Raw genomic sequence first — 24141 nt, forward strand, 5'->3', positions numbered from 1 at the left:
TAAGTCAGGAAATAAAAAAAATATGCAGTTGTGCCCGAGGGGAACATTTCTTCTGTTTCAAGAGGCGATTTATCAAGGACCTAAAATTAGGGAACCAGGAAGGGGAGGGCCCAAACATATCCGCTGGAAGCGACGGTGCCCGTATTATACCAGGACAACACTTTCCCAGCAAAATTCCCCAAACTACAAAAGGTGCGGAGTGTGGACCAAAAGGGGGATAAGAAATGACACCATTTATCAGTGCGACACTGGCCTGTGCGGAAAGGATTGCTTCACAGCGTAACACACATCTATGGTTTTTTTTATTTTTTTATACCACCTGACTATGCCCCTTATATACTCCGCCCCGCTTACATGTACCCCCACATTATAAAACACCAGCAATACTCAAACAAATATAGTACCAAGCAAAATCCGCTCTCCAAAGGCCAAATGGTGCTCCCTCGGCCCTGAACCCTACAGCGTCCCCAAACAGCAGTTTCCTTCAACATATATGGCATCGTCATACCCGGGAGAACCCTTTTAACAATTTTTGGGGTGTGTGTCTCCAGCGTCATAAGCTGGGCATGACATATTTGCCACTGAATGGCATATCTAGGGAAATATATAAATTTTTAATTTGCACCATCCGCAGCGCATTCATTTATGGAAAAGACCTGTGGGGTGAAAATGCTCACTACACCCCTTAATAAATGCCTTGAGGGGTGCAGTTTCCATAGTGGGGGTCACTTATCAGGGGTTTCTTTTTATTATTTCACATCTGAGCCTCTGCAGTTGTGAACCAATACTTTGTAAATCGCCAAATTAGGCCTCCACTCCGCATGGTACTCTTCACTTCTGAGCCCTGTCATATGTCCAGACAAAAGATTAGGGCCACATGTAGGGTGTTTCTAAAACCGGGAAACACCGCATAATAATTAGAGAGCTGCCTTGTTATGGTGGCACAAGCCGGGCACCACATATTGGCATATCTATGGAAAAAAATCCCATTTTCACTCTGCAACATCGAGTGAACACTAATTTCTAAAAAAAACACCTGCAGGGTTAAAATGCTTACTACACCCCTTGGTAAATGCATTGAGGGGTGTAGTTTCCAAAATGGGGTCACTTCTGGGGGATTTCCACTGTTTTGGGCCCACAGGCGCCCAGAAACCAATCCAGCAACATCTGCACTCCAAATGGCAGTCCTTCCCTTCTGAGCCCTGCCGTTTGCCCAAACAGCAGTTTATGACCACATATGGGGTATTGCCGTACTCGGGAGAAATTGCTTTACAAATGTTGGGTTCTTTTTTTCCTTTATTTGTTGAGAAAATGAAAAAATTTGCGCTAAAGCTACGTCTTATTGAAGAAAAAGGACTGTTTTTATTTTTACTGCCTAATTCTAATAAATTCTATGAAACATCTGTGGGGTCAAAATGCTCACTACACCCCTAGATGAATTCCTCAAGAGGTGTCGTTTCCTAAATGGTGTCCCTTTTTGGGCGTTTTCATTGTTTTGTCCCCTCAGGGTCTTTGTAAATGTGACATGGCCTCCGCAAACCATTCCTGCTAAATGTGAACTCCAAAAGCCAAATAGCGCTCTTTCCCTTCTCCGCCTCGACGTGTCTCCAAACAACCGTTTATTACCACATGTGGGGTAGTGTTTTACTCGGGAGAAATTGCTTTACAAATTTTGCGGTGCTTTTTCTCCTTTAGTCCTTGTGGAAATGAGGAAAAAAATCGCTAAACCTACATTTTCTTTAAAGAAATGTTGATTTTAATTTTCACGGCCTACTTCCAATAATTTCTGTAAAAAACCTGTGCGGTCAAAATGCTCACTACACCCCTAGATAATTTCCTTGAGGTGTCTAGTTTCCCAGATGGGGTCACTTTTGAGGGATTTCTACTGTTTTGTCACTGCAAGAGCCCTTCAAACCTGACATGGTGCCTAAAATATATTCTAACAAAAATAAGGCCCCAAAATCCACTAGGTGCTCCTTTGCTTCTGAGGCCGGTGCTTCAGTCCAGTAGCACGCTACGGCCACATGTGGGATATTTCCTAAAACTGCAGAAACTGGGCAACAAATATTGAGTTGCATTTCTCTGGTAAAACCATCTGTGTTATAAAAAAAATTGTATTAAAAATTTATTTCTGCAGAAAAATATGAAATTTGTAAATTTCACCTCTACTTTGCTTTAATTCCTGTGAAATGTGTAAAGGGTTAAGACATTTTCTAAATGCTGTTTTGAATACTTTGAGGGGTGAAGTTTTTAAAATGGGGTGACTTTTTGGGGGTTTCTAATATATAAGGCCCTCAAAGCCACTTCACAACTGAACTGGCCCCTGTAAAAATAGCCTTTTGAAATTTTCTTGAAAATGTGAGAAATTGCTGCTAAAGTTCTAAGCCTTGTGAGGTCATAGAAAAATAAAAGGATGTTCAAAAAACGATGCCAATCTAAAGTAGACATATGGGGGATGTTAATTAGCAACAATTTTGTGTGGTATAACTGCTTGTCTTACAAGCAGATACATTTAAATTGAGAAAAATGCTAATTTTTGCAATTTTTCGCGAATTTTTGGTGTTTTTCACAATTAAATACTGAACATATCGAGCAAATTTTGCCAGTAACATAAAGTCCAATGTGTCACGAGAAAACAGTCTCAGAATCGCTTGGATAGGTGAAAGCTTTCCGGAGTTATTACCACATAAAGTGACACGTCAGATTTGAAAAATGAGGCTCTGTCAGGAAGGTCAAAAGTGGCTAAAGAGGGAAGGGGTTAATAAGATCAGATTTAATGGTTACTTCCAGGCAGGCTCCTTTAAGAATGTTCAGATCTTAGTAAGTGACATGTCATACCGTGATACACTAGAATTTCTTCTTAGATCCTTGCACTGGTAAATAGGGACAGAATTACTGACTTTAGGGTCCATTCAGAAGTTGCGGCTAAAATTACGGTAAAAACGCTGCCGCATAAAAAAAAACGCACCAAATCGCAATAAAAAACAAAACGCATCCGCTTTTCGAATGCAGTTTTTCGATCAGGTTACATTTTAACCGCAACGTCTGAATGGACCCGCAGAGGCACTGCGCTACATTTCGCGTGTTTCATCTAGGTTTTCACATGGACATGGCTGCGCAGCCACCTGACAGGCATAACAGCCAGAGCCCCCTGACAGCAGTGGGAGCTTCAGATGGGGATGCACGGCACTCACCTCAGTAACCGCTCGTGTTTTGTGATAGATTGCGGTGAGCGCTTATTATCATGTGAATGTCAAGTGGCATACACTTGATGTTGGATTCTGCGCCAGCCCTGCAGCTGGGAAGAGGTTAACCTGAATTAAGGCACATCAGTAGTCTCAAGCAGCAAGGCGTTTAATGAACCAAGTGAGGTGGTAATGGAGGTGGCGACAGGGAAGAGTGAATAGTGGGAGTGTGAAGGAGACGGAGACACAATTACAATCTCTTTTATAATCTGTATGGTAGGGAAAAATCAGCTTGAAGTATTTGAACATCACATCCCCCCCCAATTATTGACATACACGCACGCCATCTGCATACAAATAAACATATATAATGACATTTCCAGGATAAATTTGCATAGTAACACGTGCACAGGAGAGGCAGCCTCAGATATGTACTCACCTGACAACCCACCCCCTCCCCCACACAATCCCATAATCACTCCCCAGTACTACCAACCTCACACAGAAGCAGGATCACCACGGGGAGATAGCCGCCAACTCTTTATTTTACCATTACCTGAAGGTTGGGAGGAGACGGAGTGTGCCTAGAGAATGGGGAAGGGGTGGCTAGTCGCCCCTTATCAACACCTACAATTAGAGAGGGCATGGGAGCAATACCACGGAGATGAGAACGAGGAATAAGAGAAACAAAGGAGGAAGGAAAACGAGTGGCGGAGAGTGGCAGAGAAAAAACAAGTGAAATTGCTCTATGCACACAACCTCCTGCAGACAATATACTTGACTTGTACCATTGTAAGCAGCATGGCAACCATTTGTCTGCGGTCATATTACAAATGAGAAAATTGGCTTGAAGGTCTCTGCTGGGGGATTCTCCTCATAGGAGTGTGTCATTTATATTTCTAGTAGCAGCAATGTGGAAATGACATCACGATTTGAGAGATAAAGTTTATATTCGCAGCACACACTAGTCATAGAAGTGACTCCATGTTGACACTACTAGAGGACAAAATATAGTCAAGAGGGTTTGCTGTGTAGTGTGTATATATATATATATATATATATATATATATATATATATATATATGTTTATTAGCAAATAAAGAATTCAAGAAAACGTATCTATTAATATGCCGAGTCAAACACTGCGGAGGAACGCAGCCGGCCTCCATCATTAACATACTGACAGAAAAGGAATTCCCGTCCAACCTGAGGAGGTACGCACCGTACATTTCCTAACCGTCACTTCATTCTTTTATTACTGTAGCAATTTCTCTGTATCTGTAGCATTTTATCTGCCCGCTTTCTCCATTGACAAAAACACAATAGTGCTCTTTTATGGGCAGTATAGCATGGCTGGCACCAGACTGGTTGCTATCGGCAACACTAACACTATCTGCATTAGGCCTTTTTAATATCATGTCGTGTTTCTCATCATACTTGTATGAATATATGCTATTTACCCCCTGAAAAAAAAAATGTGAATTCTATACCAAAAATCGGTGTTATTGGATGTTGGTTGGTTATGACAGTTAGGCGCATGTGTACATAACCTCTGTACAGAAGAGTGTGCCAGCCCAGCAGTGGGTCACCACATAGTTCTGTCAGTTAATAAGCACTGGCACTCACTTCCCTTCCAGCAGGCCATGCCGTGCTTGTCCGATGAATACATGTATGAAAGCTGGTTCAGCAAGTTTTGTTTTTTTCTAACGGTAGCAACAAGGTAAATACACAAACACGGTCTGTACCTATGGGACATGCACTACAGTCACTATACCAAGGGATTACATGGGTGAGCATGTGGGATATGTTACGAGGGGGGAGGGGGTAAGACACACAAATAACAGGGACAGGCACCACCCAGGAGTTGGAAAAACGAGCCCTGTGTTGGTGAATGTGTTTTTGCACATAACATTTAGCGTATATAGTTATAAGAATAAATATTTCCAATATTTAACAGGTTAGTGCTGCTTCCCAATGCACATGAACCCTGTCCAGTTTAGGCCCTATACACATCACTTTTTTTTGTCCTACATTTATCATATACTTTAGGAAAAGCTCCCGACAAATACGTTAAACATAGGCTGTGATATATGCCTTTCAGTGGCATCAGTCACTCAGAGGCTCTAATGGTTTCAGTATAACGGATACGCCATGGGCTCCGACGACCCTGTTCATGACGTATCCATTAAATGGATACAAAATACCTGTAAGTGATGGATGCCACTCGTAGGCATTCGTCACTGGCCTCCGTTTAATGAATACGTTGGAAAGCCTCGGTGATGTAACTGTCCATATATGGACAGTATAGTGCTTCCCAATACAGGGAGGCTACCCTGCCCGAAGACACTGGCCGTCCTGACTGGAAATGTCGGCTCTGTGGGATCCTCTGGGATCCACACGGAGAACAACCCCACCCACGGCCCTATTGCACCTTCCGAGCTGCCGGAGTTCCCGGTTACTATCTCGGCCCGGTAAAGCTACAGCACCAGAGCTTCTCTGGGGTACCCCCAGTGACTTAACTGGCCAGTTACATTACTAGGGGTTCCCCATAGAAGTTCCAGTGACATAGCATACCCGGGATAAAAAAGAAGCCATAGACTCCGGCTGCTTTCTAAGTGTTGCCATTGGGGGAGTAAAGCTCCTAGGGGCACTGAACGAGACTTCAGCGAGCCTCCCCGGCTGCTTTGAAGGCAGCCAGAGTCTCCGGCTAGTATCTCCCCCCCAGGGAAGCTACATCACTGTGGCTTCCCTGGTGTAGCCACAGTGATGCAGCCAGGAAGTTACGTCACTGGGGCTACCTCAGAGAAGCTCCGGTAATTTTTCCTTGGACCAAGATAATAGCCGGGTTCTGCGGCTGCAATCAAAGTGCTTCAATCAGGGGGAGGAGGTCCTGCAGGGCGCCATGCAGTAAGTCAGCTGAAGACGCCAGCTGTTGTGGAGCTTCATTGGAGTAGTCTCAGTGACGTAATTGCCCAGTTATGTCACTGGGGCTACCCCAGAGAAGTTCCTGCTCAGAAGGTGCGTTAGGGCCACCGTGCGTGTGGGGATTCTCTGGGTGGATCCCAGAGCTCACATTGCCTGATAGAGCAGCCGGAGTTTGCGGGCAAAGCGGCCTCTGCAGCATTGGGAAGCTCCAGTAATACTTTCCATATATGGACAGTTAGGTCACCGGAGCTTCCCGATGCATATGTCACCCATAGTAAAAAAAAAAAAAAAAAAAAGTGTACAGTATCCTTTTTTCTTTTTCTTTACAGGATTAAACGGGATGAGAAAGCACAGTCTACAGTGCTATTCCAGCCTTAAAAAAAAAAAAGGTATACTGACGTACGCCAAGCCTTTATCGGGCTAATAAAGCGCTATGGACACGTTTAGCATATACTTGAGGAGCTTTCCCAACATACAGGCTAAACGTAGGGCATAAACGTGATGCACACAAGGCCTTATTTATTTTGTTAACAGCACTGTAAAATACGTTTGCGCACTAAAAATGTTATTCACTCACACCAATAAGTACCCAGTGGGGCTCACAATTTTTTGGATAAACGTCAACTGATCCACAGAGAGTATTATGATCATGCGTTGTAGCCAGACATCTCCGTGTGTTTACTCCTAGCGATAAGCACTGGCAGTGGTGTCAGGCAGCAGAGCTCAGTCTTATTGTGAATGTTTATGGGGTCAAGGCCTATATATGTAGGCTGAACAAGTATTTATTTGTCAGATTTCTTATGCTATGGCCAGCAAAATACGCTCAGTCCTATTTCACAGAAAGCCAGGTAATAAACGTGTATGGTTTTTTGGATGTGGGAGGAAACCAAATTAAATGAAAGGAAACCCACACAAAAAAGGTAGACAATATGTTACCCACATACGAACGCAGAACCGCAATGCTAATTACGTTTAATACTACATTTTCTCTCTGCAATGTAGAATACATTGTGTCAAATGATAACCTTTATTATGGCCAATTAGGACATATTAAGGTAATAAATGGGATATCGCTGCTAAATATGCCATAAAATAAGGTTATAGGAGTTTCCCAACAATATACATTTATCACTTTCCGCAGTACATAATTCATACGCTCACTTCTCCCTGCAATGTCAGCGCTTTACCAACGGTCACGCAGCAACCAGATAGGGGGGCTGTTCTGGTGGGACAACCACTTGGTCCCTACTGTTAACGCTCAGACAACTCCTTTGACAAAAACATTTGGGAAGCACAATTTGAGCAGTTCCCTAATATATTTCATTATCTCAATCTCACCTTCAAAGTGGTCGTCATTGCGACAGCCCCTCTGCCCACTTTATTGGCACAATACAGGCACTACAGATCGCGTAGTTGTCAATACCACAAAAAGATTTTCTAATATTATCTGTGCGATAAACATGACCCGTCCTCACTAACTGTGGTTGTCGCTTCAAACGATTTTCTGAAAATGAGGCCTCGATGAGGTAATCGCAATGAGCGCTACCTAAAATGGCAGTTGCAGCAGATATTCCATGTAGGAATTTTTTCAAAAATACGTCATGTGACTGGAGTGGGAGGAGCTTCATCTGGAGTAACAGAGACAATGTCAGCCTGATGCTATTTTAATCTAACACTAAGGGTACAGCCCCACGTAGCGGCGTCTGCATGCGGTGGGCGGAGCTTTCAAACGTATTAACCGCACGATTATGCAGGTTAACAACAGTTTAAGATTGTTAATGACCGCACAGTTTTGCGGAAAAAATGGTTTACCTACAAAATTGTGTGGCCAATAACAATCTGCTTGAAAGCCCGTGCCTGGAAGTGGACAAAATACTCTAGATTTTAGGAGTTCGTTATACCAGCAGATGGTTTCTGTTTAATGGCTCAATAATGGAAAGACAACGCAAAAAGTTAGGCACCAGTTGGTAATCGCCATACCCGATACCTTGGATTTGTGAAAAGCAGGACTCAAGGGTGTTCCGCTTACCAGGGATTTCAGATGACAACGTCGTTCATGGTTGGTTTGTGAAAGTCGTCATTTTTTATAAAGATAAGCTAAAATGACAAATCAACTATTGGGCTTCTATTTATGGGAGGCCAAACTGTAGTTCGGCATGAGCGACTTTACCAGGACTTGACAGCGACCGAAGAAAATCTGACAGGCAGATCAACTTTCCACAGATCCCGGTCTTCAGTCAGCGTCTGTCACACTCGTTTGTGTCATGAAAAGGTTCTTGGCAACATCATTGCTAAGGCCAGCGGTTGGCTGCAGTGGCCGCTGCGGGAGCTTCTGGTGCCCGAGACGTGGAGAACGCGGCCTCAGCGCACTGGGGCACAACAGGGGGTAAGTATCTGCCAGTATATTATTTTACACCATCCTGTGCCCTGCTGCAGATTTGGAAATGTCCAGGATAACCCCTTTAACTGCTGCCTTCATGCCCCTCTACTACAATGTGGATTACTGTCTGCTACTGAAACAGAGCTCTGCTGTTCTGCTGCCCAGCATGTAAAACACCATTCCTCCAGAGACCAGGGGGGAGAGAAGTCATGTGATGTGTGACATCCTGCACTACAGGGAGGTCCTGAACTTATCAAACACTAGCTGGTCATGTGACATCCCATGTAAATGTGGTGTCGCCGAAACCATATTAACCTGCAGAATATTGTTAACATGTTATTTTTCTTACCATGATGTGAATGGCATAAAATCAAAACCCAAAGTAACAATAGCGAAATTGCTGTTTTTTTCCCCATTCCACAAAATAACTTAAGTTTCTCCGTAAATTATATGGTACATTAAATAGTGCCATTAAAAACTACAACTCGTTCCGCAAAAAAACATGTCAGACAAAACCACGTCGACAGAAAAATAAAAAAAGTTAGGGCTCTTGGAAGACAGGAGATGAAAAGAAACAAAAACTGCCATGGCGATGTAAGGGTTAAATAAGAATAAAAACCATAATTATCAACAGATTGTTTAATTGTAAATGCTGGTCACTGCGGGGATGCGGGGGAGGGGCAGTCCGCATAAAACGGCAAGGATTGAATGATTTTTTTAAAATAAAAACCTAAATATAATATGTAAAAGTAAAATCCTATCATACGTGTAATCATGAAAAGTAAAGGTTTTAAACCTACATAGAAAAAGAACAAAGGAAATACAGACCGCTATTTAATAGCAGTTTGTGTCTGTTAAGGGCATTTTTTTTTTTTTGAAGTGTGTTTTCAATTCCTTGCATCGCTGCCTGTGCTGAACACATCTCCTTCTTGTTACTTGGTCTCAGAGCGGGTGTGTGGCATTCTGCCAGCTCGGGGCTCTCCCAGCCAACAACAATAAATCGACAGATTAAAAAAGCATTAGGACTGCATTCCGGAGAGGATCAGCTCAGATCTTGGATGTGCTCCCGCAGTCTAGTGCAGAACTGGGACTGTGAAGGGATGCCTGGAAGTTAAGCATCATCTAAAGACAACAGCAAACGGACCACGTATTGCTCAGGTGTCCCAACATGCACAAGAGACCACTCAGACAATAAAGAAAAGATAAAGGGTGGCATTTCCAGTAATAAGGAATACAACATATGGTGGGACATTTCCATAGGTTTCTTTGGGGCCAACATATGTCAAACGGGTGTCCTTTTTGGCTTATGTTTGACGGGTTTACATCTGGATAATGTGCTAAATAGCATAGACGTTAATTGAAAGACCGATCTTAGCGTATGGCGTATATGTTCTTGTCCTGGATCTGTCTGGTACAAGAGGGGAAAAAAAAAAACTACAGGGGAATTTATCAACTGAAATGTGTCAGTATTTGGGAGTAGAAGGGTCACAAATGATGGCACGCACTAGATTTGCACAATAATATGAATATGGTAAGGAAAGGGAGTGGGGTTCAGCAGGAAACGGCACGGTCAATAGTGGTCCGACACATTTACTAAGTTTATAGTCATTTAATTGGCACTAAGTGTCAATAATTTACACGCGCTTATAACATTTTCTGACTTTGGCACAGGACAAAATGCTCCAAATGTTTTAAGAAGCGTGCAATTTGGGGTATTTTAATACAACGCACTTCAGATTAATCCTGGCGTTTGAAACTTTAGTCTTAAAGAGATTGCCCAGTTTTTATTTATTTTTTTACTTATTTGTAGAATAGGAAATCATACAGTTTTCTATTACATGTATTAGCAATTCTGCTCACATACATTTATTATAGTGCATGAGACCCCTGTCACGGTGGAATGGTATAGCCCGCAGATTACTCCAGTGTAATCCATCCACAAACCAGGCCCCATGCACACGACCGTGTTTTTCCTCCATCCCGTAAATACGGATCCATAGTCCTTTAGTCATCCGCAAATCATCTGCATATACGGAACGTTGTCTGTAAACTACGATCCGTAGTGCATCCGTATTTACGGATCCACATAAAAACAGGGAGGAATCTTGGCTAATCTCCTGGCGTCAAATAGCAACGCTTCAGTACCATAATTACGGACAAAAAACTGACATGTTCTAGAATTTCTACGGCACGGACATCCATCCGTCAAAATCTGGAAAGGTGTCCATAGCCCATAGAAATAATCGGATGAAAAATATGGTCGTGTGCATGGGGCCTTACTGAATATGGCAAAACATGGCTTCAATGACGTGACCAACACTCACACAAATGTATAGGGGCAACATGGGCTATGTGAATAGGACTAATGGTGGAATAATGATAAACAATTGACTCACTGTCCGTATATTCACGGTCTCTAGATGATTTATAAAATAACTGCCTGTCTCTATGAGATGTTGTCATGTTGTTGTTTTTTTATTTATTTAACTTTATTAACAACAGAGGCGACAGGGAGAAGAGTAATGCCTCATGCCCTGATATAAATAAAGTACGTGAGCAGAATTTTAAACACACGTATATTAGAAATCTGTATAATTCCCTATTCTATAAATAAATTAAAGAGGCTGTCTCCACATTATAAGTGCCCTATCTCCTACATAATCTGATCGGCGCTGTAATGTGGAGAACGGTGGTTTTTATTTTGAAAAACAATCACTTTTTAGCAAGTTATGAGCAATTTTAGATTTATGCTAATTAGTTTCTTAGACAACTGCCCGTGTTTTTACTTTAGACCAAGTGGGCGTTGTACAGAGGAGTGTATGAGGCTGACCAATCAGTGAGTAATCAGCATCATACACTTCTCTCCATTCATGTCCATTTCTATTCACAGCATGATCTCGTGAGATCACGCTGTACTGTCACATACACCCAAATTAACTTTACTGAAGTGTCTTGAGAGTGAATAGACATCACCCCCAGCCAAGACGCAATGTCTATTCACACTCCCAACACTTCGGTAACGTTTTTGTGGGACTGAGGGTATGTTCACACGGCAGCGTCCAATACGCCTGAAATTACGGAGCTGTTTTCAGGCGAAAACAGCTACTGAATTTCAGACGTAATTGCTCGTACTCGCATTTTTTGCGACGTCAATTACGGACGTAATTGGAGCAGTTTTTCAATGTAGTCAATGAAAAACGGCTCCAATTACGTCTCAAGAAGTGACATGCACTTCTTTGAGGCGGCCGTCTTTTTACGTGCCTTCTTTTGACAGCGGCACGTAAAAAAAAAAAGCCCGTGTGCACAGAACATCGTAACCCCATTGATTTCAGTGGGCAGATGTTTGCCGGCGGTTTAGAGCCGTATTTTCGGACGTAATTCTAGGCGTAAAACGCCCGAATTACGTCAGTAAGGGTATGTTCACATGCCCTATTTACGGACACAGCACAGCGTGATCTCATGAGATCAGGCTGTGCTGTGATTAAGTCCCACACAAACTTTACAGAAGTGTCGGGAGTGTGAATAGACATCGTGTCCTGGCTGGAGGTGATGTCTATTCACTCTGAAGACACTTCAGTAAAATTAATGTGGGTGTATGTGACAGCACAGCGAGATCTCGCTGTGCAGTGAGAACAAATGGACATGAATGGAGAGAAGTGTAGGACGCCGATTGGTCACTGATTGGTCAGCGTCATACACTTCTCTAATTAGCATAAATCTAAAATTGCTCATAACTTGCTCAAAAATGATAATTTTTCAAAATAAAAACGACTGTTATCTACATTACAACGCAAATCAGATTATGTAGGAGATAAAAAAAAAATAAAAAAACGGACAACCCCTTTAATACATCTCCCCCTATCTATTAAACTCAATGGAACGCATATCAAAACGTATGTATTTGGACAGAGCTTAAGCGGGTTAATTATGAAACAGATATAACAGTTCATTACTTAAAGGGAACCTGTCACCAGCATTTCACCTATTGAACTTTACTTCTCCCTCACTGGTCGCTGCTATAAAAAGTTCATTGCCGTTATCCCCGCTCCTAAACTCCTCTTTCGACTGTAAATATCGGTCTGCAAACGTTTTGCGCCTTTTATCGTAATTATGCGGTGTCCCTTTGTGCGCACACACCAAAAGAGGACATCAATGCACAAGCGCGGGATTTTGTGTGCTGGGGGAAGGCGAGGAGCTGTCAATCAAAAGTAAGGAGGCGGATTAAACTTGGAAAGACTTGAGGAATGAAGATATGACTCTTTCCAAACGAAGATTTGACTCTTTTCAAATGAAGATCTGACTCTTTTATTCTCATTAGCATACGGTGTGGGAACACTAAAAAGCTAAATACTAAAGCTACAGAGCCGACTAAGAAGATAATTATAGGTTAAATAGAAATGATTTTTCACCCACTACCACCAGGTATAGTTGGTTTAATAGGTAAAATGCTGGTGACAGGTTCCCTTTAAAGAGGCAATATGTCAGTATAAGACAGCACATAGCGAACAACACAGTGTCAGTATGCGCGGACTAAAGGAATGGAGAGAAGTGCATGACGCTGGTTGGTCACTGATTGGTCAGCGTCACACACTCCTCTGTACAACGCCGACTTGGTAAAGTAAAAACACGCCCACTTGGGTATTAAGAAACTAATTAGCATAAAGCTAAAATCGCTCCTAATGTGGTGAAAATAGATAGTTTTTCTAAATAAAAAGCACTGCTGTCCCCTACATTACAGCGCCGATCTCATTATGTAGTGACAGTGTCTTGAAGCTGGCAATATACATTAAGATTTATTGCACAGAAATGACCAAGGACATTTCTCTGCTAAAACAACATTAAAGTGAATATCCAGTCTATGAATAACATTTGTAAAAAAAAAAAAAAAACTAGCTAGGTTCAAATATTCTTGTGGCGATTAATTTCTTAATATATGTTTATAGTGGTCAGAGCTCCGGTTTTCAAAGCTTTTCTACACAGATTATAGATGTAAAAGATAGTATGCTGGCTTCCTGCAGCGGCCCCTAAAGGGAGCTTACTGCATACGGTTATACATTGTGAATAAGACCGTATGCCGTAAGCTCCAATACTCCCTCTAGGCAGCTGCAGGCATGATAACTTTCAAATCTATCTAGGAGATTTGATGCCCTGGATCTGAAAAACAGAACTCGGACCGCTATAAAGATATATATTTTAAAGGTGTCTGGAATTAAAAAAAATAAATAAATAAAAAAAATAAAAGGGTTTAAATACAAAAAAATTAACATTACACATATTTGGTATTGCCGCACCCATAAAGCGATTATGTTATTTAATCCGCACGGTGAACGCCGTAAAAAAACAATGCCAGAATTGCTGCTTTCCTGCCTTCAAAAAAATTTGATATAAAGTGATCAAAAAGTCACATGTACTCCAAAACGGTACCATTAAAAACCAGAAGTCGTCCCGCAAAAAACCAAGCCCTCATACAGCTGCATCGGCATATAAATAAAACAATTAAGGCGGGATTCACACGACAGGGTTTCCCGGCCGGGTGCCGGCCGTTCATAAATCGTCCGGCACCCGGCTGCATTAGGAATAATAGACCCCTAATGGGGCTATTCACACGACCGATTTTTGGACGGCCGGGAGAACCGGCCGTCAAAAAATAGGACATGCTCTATTTTCGGCCGGGTGCCCGGCCGCCCGGCTCCCATAGAAGTCTATGGGGCCGGGTAATACCCGGCCATCACCGGAATGTGTCCCGAGTGATGGCCGGGTCTACCGTCGCTCGCGCACTCTCTCTCCTCCTCCTCCTAGTGCAGAGTGCATGTGAGGAGGAGGAGGAGGGTCTTTTATTGCTCGCTGTAGGAGTCGGAATCCCCAATCCCCGGCCGGGGATTGGGGATTCCGCTACAGGAGAAGTGCGTGACTACACTGTCCAGATATGGACACAGCGAAGTCACGCACTTCTGCAGCGGAATCCCCGACTCTATGGCCGGGGATGCCGCTACAGGAGAAGTGCGTGACTACACTGTCCATATATGGACACAGCAAAGTCACGTACTTCTGCAGCGGAATCCCCGACTCTATGGCCGGGGATTCCGCTACAGGAGAAGTGAGTGACTACACTGTCCATATATGGACACAGTGACGTCACTCACTTCTGAAGCGGAATTCCCGACCTGTGGCAGGGAATTCCTCTTCAGGAGAAGTCAGTGACTACACTGTCCATATATGGACATTGAAGTCAGTGACTTCTCCTGGAAGGGGGGGGGGGGATGGGTGCAACCTACAGGGGCTGTGTGGCATCACCTACAGGGGGCAGGGTGGCATCACCTACAGGGGGCAGGGTGGCATCACCTACAGGGGGCAGGGTGGCATCACCTACAGGGGGCAGGGTGGCATCACCTACAGGGGGCAGGGTGGCATCACCTACAGGGGGCAGGGTGGCATCACCTACAGGGGGCAGGGTGGCATCACCTACAGGGGGCAGGGTGGCATCACCTACAGGGGGCAGGGTGGCATCACCTACAGGGGGCAGGGTGGCATCACCTACAGGGGGCAGGGTGGCATCACCTACAGGGGGCAGGGTGGCATCACCTACAGGGGGCAGGGTGGCATCACCTACAGGGGGCAGGGTGGCATCACCTACAGGGGGCAGGGTGGCATCACCTACAGGGGGCAGGGTGGCATCACCTACAGGGGGCAGGGTGGCATCACCTACAGGGGGCAGGGTGGCATCACCTACAGGGGGCAGGGTGGCATCACCTACAGGGGGCAGGGTGGCATCACCTACAGGGGGCAGGGTGGCATCACCTACAGGGGGCAGGGTGGCATCACCTACAGGGGGCAGGGTGGCATCACCTACAGGGGGCAGGGTGGCATCACCTACAGGGGGCAGGGTGGCATCACCTACAGGGGGCAGGGTGGCATCGCCTACAGGGGGCAGGGTGGCATCGCCTACAGGGGGCAGGGTGGCATCGCCTACAGGGGGCAGGGTGGGTGGCATCGCCTACAGGGGGCAGGGTGGGTGGCATCGCCTACAGGGGGCAGGGTGGGTGGCATCGCCTACAGGGGGCAGGGTGGGTGGCATCGCCTACAGGGGGCAGGGTGGGTGGCATCGCCTACAGGGGGCAGGGTGGCATCGCCTACAGGGGGCAGGGTGGCATCGCCTACAGGGGGCAGGGTGGCATCGCCTACAGGGGGCTGGGTGGCATCGCCTACAGGGGGCTGGGTGGCATCGCCTACAGGGGGCTGGGTGGCATCACCTACAGGGGGCTGGGTGGCATCACCTACAGGGGGCTGGGTGGCATCACCTACAGGGGGCTGGGTGGCATCACCTACAGGGGGCTGGGTGGCATCACCTACAGGGGGCTGGGTGGCATCACCTACAGGGGGCTGGGTGGCATCACCTACAGGGGGCTGGGTGGCATCACCTACAGGGGGCTGGGTGGCATCACCTACAGGGGGCTGGGTGGCATCACCTACAGGGGGCTGGGTGGCATCACCTACAGGGGGCTGGGTGGCATCACCTACAGGGGGCTGGGTGGCATCACCTACAGGGGGCTGGGTGGCATCACCTACAGGGGGCTGGGTGGCATCACCTACAGGGGGCTGGGTGGCATCACCTACAGGGGGCTGGGTGGCATCACCTACAGGGGGCTGGGTGGCATCACCTACAGGGGGCTGGGTGGCATCACCTACAGGGGGCTGGGTGGCATCACCTACAGGGGGCTGGGTGGCATCACCTACAGGGGGCTGGGTGGCATCACCTACAGGGGGCTGGGTGGCATCACCTACAGGGGGCTGGGTGGCATTACCTACAGGGGACAGGGTGGTATGCCTACAGGGGGCTGGGTGGCATCGCCTACAGGGGGCAGGGTGGCATCGCCTACAGGGGGAAGGGTGGCATCACCTACAGGGGGCAGGGTGGCATCACCTACAGGGGGAAGGGTGGCATCACCTACAGGGGGCTGGGTGGCATTACCTGCAGGGGCTGGGTGGCATCACCTACAGGGAGCTGGGTGGCATCACCTACAGGGGGCTGGGTGGCATTACCTACCAGGGGGGCTGTGGCATTATCTACAAAGGGCTGTGTGTGGCAACAAATTTAAATGAAATTCATCCTATTTTAAAACGGACAGGGAAAAAAACGGATGCAAATCGGGTCCAAATCGGCCGGTAAAAACGGCAACTCGGCCCGGAACGGAATCGGAACGGATGCAAATCGGCCAAAAACGGCAGATTTTCCCGGCCGACACTCGGACCCTGTCGTGTGAATGAGGCCTAAGGCTCATAAAACATGGCGACACAAAAACAAATACATTTTGAAAAAAAAGTGTTTTTACTGTGTATAAATATAAAAGCTATATACATACAAAATCTATATTAATTTTTAATCGCTACAATCGTATAGACCCACTGAATAAAGCTATGTTAATTTATACCACACAGTAAACGGCGTAAATCTAAGACACAAAAAAATGGCAAAATGTATGGGGTTTTTTTCCATTACCCCCCAAAAAAAGTTAACAAAAGTTACTCAATAAATTATATGTACCACAAAATGGTGCTATTTAAAAATACAACTTGTCCCGCAAAAAACAAGACCTTATGATGCAAAAATAAAAAAAAGTTATAGCTCTTGGAATGCAATGATGGAAAACGCAAAAAATAGCTTGGTCATTAAGGTTTAAAATAGGCCGGCCATTAAGGGGTTAAAAGAACAATTTTATTATTTTTTTTAGGAACGTATTGACAAACGTATAAAATAATTATGTTATAGTAAATCCAAGCTCCATAGATTTGTGTTTCACAATAATCTAGTAATAAATTTTGAATAGATTATACTATGTCAACAGACGCTGCACATATAATACCACATATTGATGGTTTGTACGGTGGCACAGATTTCATACTACAAGCTCCAGGTATCTAAATACGCTGTTATTAGCATCAACTCTGCGTATCTAGATACAAAGTTGTCCCTTAAATACCACTTGTCAGGAAATAAGAAAATGTTTATTGTTTTTTTAAACCCCCCCTACAAGTTCTGGTATCAAGTGCAGTCAACTCATTTTGCGACAAGGGGATCGGGGAACCTCTGGATGCCCTGATCTGCCTGTTTGACAGACGTGGCACTCGCGCATACACCAGCATAGGTGTCAGTCGTCCTCGGGGCAAATCACGGCATCCCAGAGCACACATTGCTAATTTTGAGCCCACACAAGGGCCATGTATACTGGATGAGCTATCGGTATTGAAAATCATAAAGGAGACAAGCCGAATTACCATAGGCCGATATCTAGAGGTAATAAATATTATATAGGCAGATATCGAGAGGTGATAAATATCACACGTTGAGGATTACATCAAAATCCCACAATGGAGAAGAAGAATGCATACTATAGGTAAACTATCAAAAACGCAGTAGTGTGCAGTATGTGTGTTAGGTAGGAGACCAAGGTCTACTCCTGAACTAGTTAGATAATGACTACCCCAGACGAAGGCAACGCTGAGACGCGCGTCAGGTCTGGTGTCATCCCGGAGGTTGAGGACACTTACCCCACTATTTCTGCCATGGGCATGTAAAATCCTTTATAGCTCATCCAAGTAAACCCTAAGGCCTCATGCACACGACCGTAGTATTTTTCTGGTCCGCAAATTCCAGGACCGTGTTCCGTGAAATGCCCTCCGCAGTTCATCCGTATGTAATCCGCAAAATGCGGATAAAAAAAAAAAAGCCTAGGTAAAACAGGATGACGACAGAACTCATTCCCGGTCGTCGCCTAGCAACACTTCCGCAAATCCGCAAACTGCGGTTGACACACGGAGGTGTACCCGCATTTTCCACGGGCCCATTGACTTCTATGGGCATGTCCGCATCGAATTTGCGGGCCGTAATAAGACATGTCCTGAGTTTCTGCGGCATGGATTTGCGGACATGCGGAGACCCGTGAAAACACGGATAGTGTGTATGGTCCCATAGAAATGAATGGGTCCGCAATTCTCCCGTGGATTTGCGGGGGAATTGCGGACGCAAAAACACGTTCGTGTGCATGGGGCCTTAGTATGCTATTATTATATGCGATCTTATATTATTTAATCTAGTCATTATCTAGTCCTTCCACGGTTTTAGGACGCCTTATTCTTGCACTGTATGATGAATTTTTAAGTCTTTATGTATTGTATATCTTAGGCTTCGTTTACATCTGCGTCAGGGTTCCGTCAGACGTTTCTGTCAGGGGAACCCACGAACGGAAACCAAACGGATACCATAGCTCTCCGTTAGCATTAACATTGATTTCAATGGCAACGCTTCCCTTGCTAATAGTTTCCGCTTGTCGCCGTTCAGTAAAGTTTCCATTTTTTTTTTATGGAATCAATAGCATAGTCGACTACGCTATTGATTCCGTTAAAAAAAATGGAAACCTTACAGAACGGAGACAAACGGAATATATGAAATATATATTTAATACTAAACAGTGGCCATTAGCATTGTGTTCTAATCAGGGCAACGTAACAAAAGAGAAAAAATATAAAACAAACATTTATACTCCCTATTCCTAGTAGGCAAGTGATTGAAACAAAGAACAAGAAATTGTCTTTACACGTAAACTTGGCTGTGGAGAAAGTGTCTGGATATTCTACATGTGCAGAAATACATGGGGTACGGAGAAAGAACAGGGAAGGAACACGTTGACACTTTGCTCAGGGACATGCTGACTTTACTCTACAGTTCCGGATCTCGTTTCCTTGTTCATCAGGGTTTCATACAATAATCTCAGACACAGACAAGTTTATGGGTTTGCAGCGTGAAGCCAGCAGGATTGTTGTTGCTTTTGCGGTGTCTCTATAAATCGCAATACTGCATGCACTGAGTGCTGCAATCTGGAGTAGACTATATACAAAAAAAGACAAAGTGCATCGCCAGCAGCAGATTTTTAGGTGCAATGGCTACCTGGCTCTTGGGATTTCCCCAGCCCATGATATTGAGCATCCCACTGGCAGGGGATTAGAGGCCCAAGGATGGGACTTATTTATTATCTTTTACATTTCCAGCATAATTGCCATCACTCATATTCGTCAATGGGGCTCACAATCTACACTATATGGACAAAAGTATTGGGACACACCTCTTAATCATCTACTTCAGGTGTTTCATTCAGTCCCATTGCCACAGGTGAATTCCAGTGTGGTACTGTAATAGGATGCCACTGTTGTAACAAGTCAATTTGTGAAATGTCTTCCCTTCTAAATATTCCACTATGAACTGCGAGTGGTTTTATTGTAAAGTGGAAGCCTTTAGGAATCACAGCAACTCACCCACAAAGTGGCAGACCATGTATAGTTAGAGCAGGGGCGCCACGTGCATAAAAGTGGCCACCGCTCTGCTGACGCAATAACTGTGGAGCTCCAAACCTCCTCTGGCATGATCAGCACAAAAACTGTGTCAGGAGCTTCATGGCATGGGTTTTGTTGACCAAGCAGCTGCATGCAAGCCTTAACCACCAAGCACAATGCCAAGTGTCAGATGGAGTGGTGTAGAGCACGCCGCCACTGGACTCTAGAGAGCGGAAACGTGTTCTGTGGAGTGACGAGTCACGCTTCTATCTGACAGTCTGATAAAGGAGTCTGGGTTTTGTGAACACCAGGAGAACGTTACCTGCCTGGCTGCATTGTGCCAACTGTAAAGTTTGGTGAATTAGGGATAATGCTATGGGGTTGTTTTTCAGGTGTTTGCCTAGGCCCCTTAGTTCCAGTGATAGGAAATTTTAATGCTTCAGCATATTAAGAGATTATGGACAATTGTATGCTTCCAGCTTTGTAGGAACAGTCTGTGGAAGACCCTTCTCTGTTCCAGCATGACTGTGCCCCAGTGCACAAAGCAAGGTCCATAAAGACATGGTTGGGTGAGTTTAGTGTGGAAGAACTTCACTGCACAGAGCCCTGACCTCAACCCCATCAAACACCTTTTGGGATGAACTAGAACAGAGATGGCGAGTAAGGCCCTAGTCCAACATCATTGTCTGACCTTACAAATGCTCTACTGGATCACACTCCAAAATCTTGTAGAAAGCTCTCCCAGAAGAGTGGAAGTTGTTTTATCTGCAAAGGGGAGACCGTCTTTATATTAATGCATATGGCAGGGATCAGCAACCTTTGGCACTCCAGATGTTAAACTACAACTTCCAGCATGCCCTAACAAAGGCTGTCAGGGCATGCTGGTAGTTGTAGTTTCACAACAGCTGGAGTGCAGAAGGTTGCGGATCCCTGGTCAATGGATTTACCACTGGAGGTCATTAAAGCTCCTATAGATGTAAAGGCGTCCCGATACTTTTGTCCATATAATGTATCAGACACACTCCGTGGTCAATTTTATAGAAAGCCAATTAAACTTATTGATATATGTGGAATGTGAGAGGAAACAAGAGTATCCAGAGGAACCCATGCAAACACAGAGAGAACATACAAACTCCAGGGAGATGTTGCCCTTGGTCTGGTGTGAAACCAAGGATCCCTGTGCTTAAAGCGAACAGTGCTTAAAGAGGCTCTGTCACCAGATTTTGCAACCCCTATCTCGTATTGCAGCAGATCGGCGCTGCAATGTAGATTACAGTAACGTTTTTATTTTTAAAAAAACGAGCATTTTTGGCCAAGTTATGACCATTTTTGTAGTTATGCAAATGTCCAACTGGGCGTGTTTAAAGTAAAAGTCCAACTGGGCGTGTATTATGTGTGTTACATCGGGGCGTGTTTACTATTTTACTAGCTGGGCGTTGTGTATAGAAGTATCATCCACTTCTCTTCAGAACGCCCAGCTTCTGGCAGTGCAGACACAGCGTGTTCTCGAGAGATCACGCTGTGACGTCACTCACTTCCTGCCCCAGGTCCTGCATCGTGTCGGCCACATCGGCACCAGAGGCTACAGTTGATTCTGCAGCAGCATCGTTTGCAGGTAAGTAGCTACATCGACTTACCTGCAAACGCCGATGCTGCTGCAGAATCAACTGTAGCCTCTGGTGCCGATGTGTCCTCGCTCGTCCGACACGATGCAGGACCTGTGAGTGACGTCACAGCGTGATCTCTCGAGAACACGGCTGTGTCTGCACTGCCAGAAGCTGGGCGTTCTGAAGAGAAGTGGATGATACTTCTCGTCAGAACGCCCAGCTAGTAAAAGTAGTAAACACGCCCCGATGTACGCACATAATACACGCCCACTTGTACTTTTACTTTTCAACACGCCCAGTTGGACTTTTGCAAGCCTCATTTGCATAAATACAAAAATGGTCATAACTTGGCCAAAAATGCTCGTTTTTTAAAAATAAAAACGTTACTGTAATCTACATTGCAGCGCCTATCTGCTGCAATAGCAGATAGGGGTTGCAAAATCTGGTGACAGAGCCTCTAACACTAATCGACTTTTAAAAAAAATTAAAAATGCTAGTTACTAAATGTGAAGATATAAAGAATAGATTTCAAGATCTACTATAAGTAAAAGAGGGAGTACTGAAAATATATGCAACTCCATCTGTGTTCTGTGAAGGTTGTCATATGGAACACCATTGCTGATCGATTTTTGCCTTCATCTGTGGCATGGTGTGGGCTTCTATTGATAGGATACAGATCTGTCGTTGGGCACTTTCCAACAACAGCACTCGACAACTACCTAAAATCCAACATGGCAGGTCAACTTTTCCACAGATATCGGTCTTCAGTCACCATCTGTCACGCGCAGTCGCATCAATAAAAAACAAAAACATTCGGCAGAAAACGGTCTAAATTGGCCACTTGGCAGACTAATATCTCCAGTATACGGCCAGCTTATTCTCTTGTTTTTGTAAAGCGGAGGTTTGCTGCTCTTGTCAATTTTATAACTATTTTAGATCAAGCTGAAGTTTAGTGTTTATAACACATCATGGTTTTCGATACATGGTCATGGTTTCTATACATGTAAAACCTAACTGTACTGTGAAAAATGAAGACAAGTAGGAAATGACGTGCTAAAATTTGAGAAAATATCGGCAACTGAAGATAATAACAATATCAAATGGAGGTAGAAAAACTATAATTAATCTGAATTTGAAAAACTGGTGAAATAACCGTAACTGGAAAATATTAATAAATGGAAGCAGACGTACAGTATATAGCTAGGTACACACTACAGTGTTCACTGAAGGTATTTAATTTTGGAAGAGTTGATTAGGTCCTGTTCACATCACGATTATGGCCTTCGTTTAACATATACACCGGGAAAAGCGATTATGGCAAATGTTTGACGTATACGTCATGAAAAGCTCATGATGAATACATTAAAATCATGCCTGTGACAGGCGCCATATAGTGGCATCCGTAATCTATAGGCGCTCATGTTGGAAACCGTATACTGATCAGTATACGTTTTTATGTGATCTTGGAATAGCGTCTACTACTATGCTATTCCATACCTAATTATTTGTGGTATACTGATGTATACCGGCCCGGAGGCCGAAAATACACCATTGGCCTTCGTTGGGCTAATGCTACCCTATGGACACATTTACCATTTCCTGCCGTACACTCTAAACGTAGAAAAGAAACCTGATGTGAATGGGGCCTTATGAATTGTAAAACATTTTTTGAAGAGTTTATTCTGCAGATATTGCGAACCTCAAATCACTAGGATGTAGTAGAAGGTGAAGCATTCAGCAACTACCAGATTATTTACTACATGATAATGAACAATGTGATCTCACAAACTGAACATAGGATGATTGTGAGCGAAGCTCTGGTGTGATAAAAGGAAAACCGCAGCAATTGTAAGGCACAGAATTCCGTTGCGTAAAATCTGCAGCGTTTACACTACGTGGGAACCTGGGCCTTCGGGTGAAAACACACACGGCAGATTTGTCCATCTGAATGGTGCTTGCAGAAATCCATGCACGTTCTGCATAAAAAACCCTTTTCAGATGTATGGAATATTTTTCAGTTGCAAAAACGCCTGCAACAAATCTGCCTAAAGTCAATTTACCCTAACAAATAATGGAACAAAAAAAAACCTGAAGGTAATGCCTGAGCTGGAGCTGAGCGGAGACTTGAATATCAAATAACAGCTGAACAAACTGGGAACAAGTCAGATAACCACAATGTACAATGATTGACATTACAATGTAAGGTTGGACAAAAGGTGGCCCACTATGCATAGGTGATAAAGGTTTCTAGCTGGAATACCCCTTTAGGTAGGTGGTAAGGTGGCGTTTTGTTGGTTTTTCTGTACAATACAAGCATAGGCTTTGTTCACATCTATGTGGGAGATTCCATTAGGGGCCTCCGCCGCAGATCCGGCCGAGATTACTGAAGAAAATTAAGCAGCATGCCACGCTATTGTATCCGGGAAAACGACGGACACCCTGACGAAAAGCCGACCGAACTTAATAAAGTCAATGGGTTCCGTCGGTGCTTCCGTTAGTGCCTTGTTCTGCTCCTCTGACGGAGCAGAACAACGGAATACAAACGCAGGTGTGAACCTAGCCATAATGGACTATTCTGGAGAAAAAAAAAAGAGAAGATTCAAAATGTACCAAAAGTATATACCAACCAATAGCATACAGTCTTAATAGTGAAAATTTGAAAAATAAAATTTGGCAAAAAAAAGTAAATACCACTCTATGGCAAAAACGTAGGGTGCAC

At 44.4% G+C, this 24141-nt stretch overlaps 1 protein-coding gene across 6 annotated transcripts in view; it reads right to left on the reverse strand.

The window, feature by feature from the left end:
• ZNF609 (zinc finger protein 609) overlaps positions 1-24141 on the reverse strand; it is a 99509-nt gene that overhangs the window by 45843 nt on the left and 29525 nt on the right. The window contains exon 1 of one of the 6 annotated variants that reach the window (XM_075857830.1): positions 10887-10916. The exons of 4 other annotated variants lie outside the window; for them this stretch is intronic. Coding sequence is in view for 1 of the 2 variants with exons in the window: in XM_075857829.1 (XP_075713944.1) it covers positions 7449-7466 (18 nt within the window). In the remaining variant the exon portion in view is untranslated. Of the gene's footprint in view, positions 1-7448; positions 7649-10886; positions 10917-24141 lie in introns of those variants that run through there. One more of the 6 variants, XM_075857829.1, reaches the window with a different exon arrangement.

The sequence above is a fragment of the Rhinoderma darwinii genome, chromosome 3 (genome assembly GCF_050947455.1).
Source record: "Rhinoderma darwinii isolate aRhiDar2 chromosome 3, aRhiDar2.hap1, whole genome shotgun sequence".
NCBI classification, from domain to species: Eukaryota; Metazoa; Chordata; class Amphibia; order Anura; family Rhinodermatidae; genus Rhinoderma; species Rhinoderma darwinii.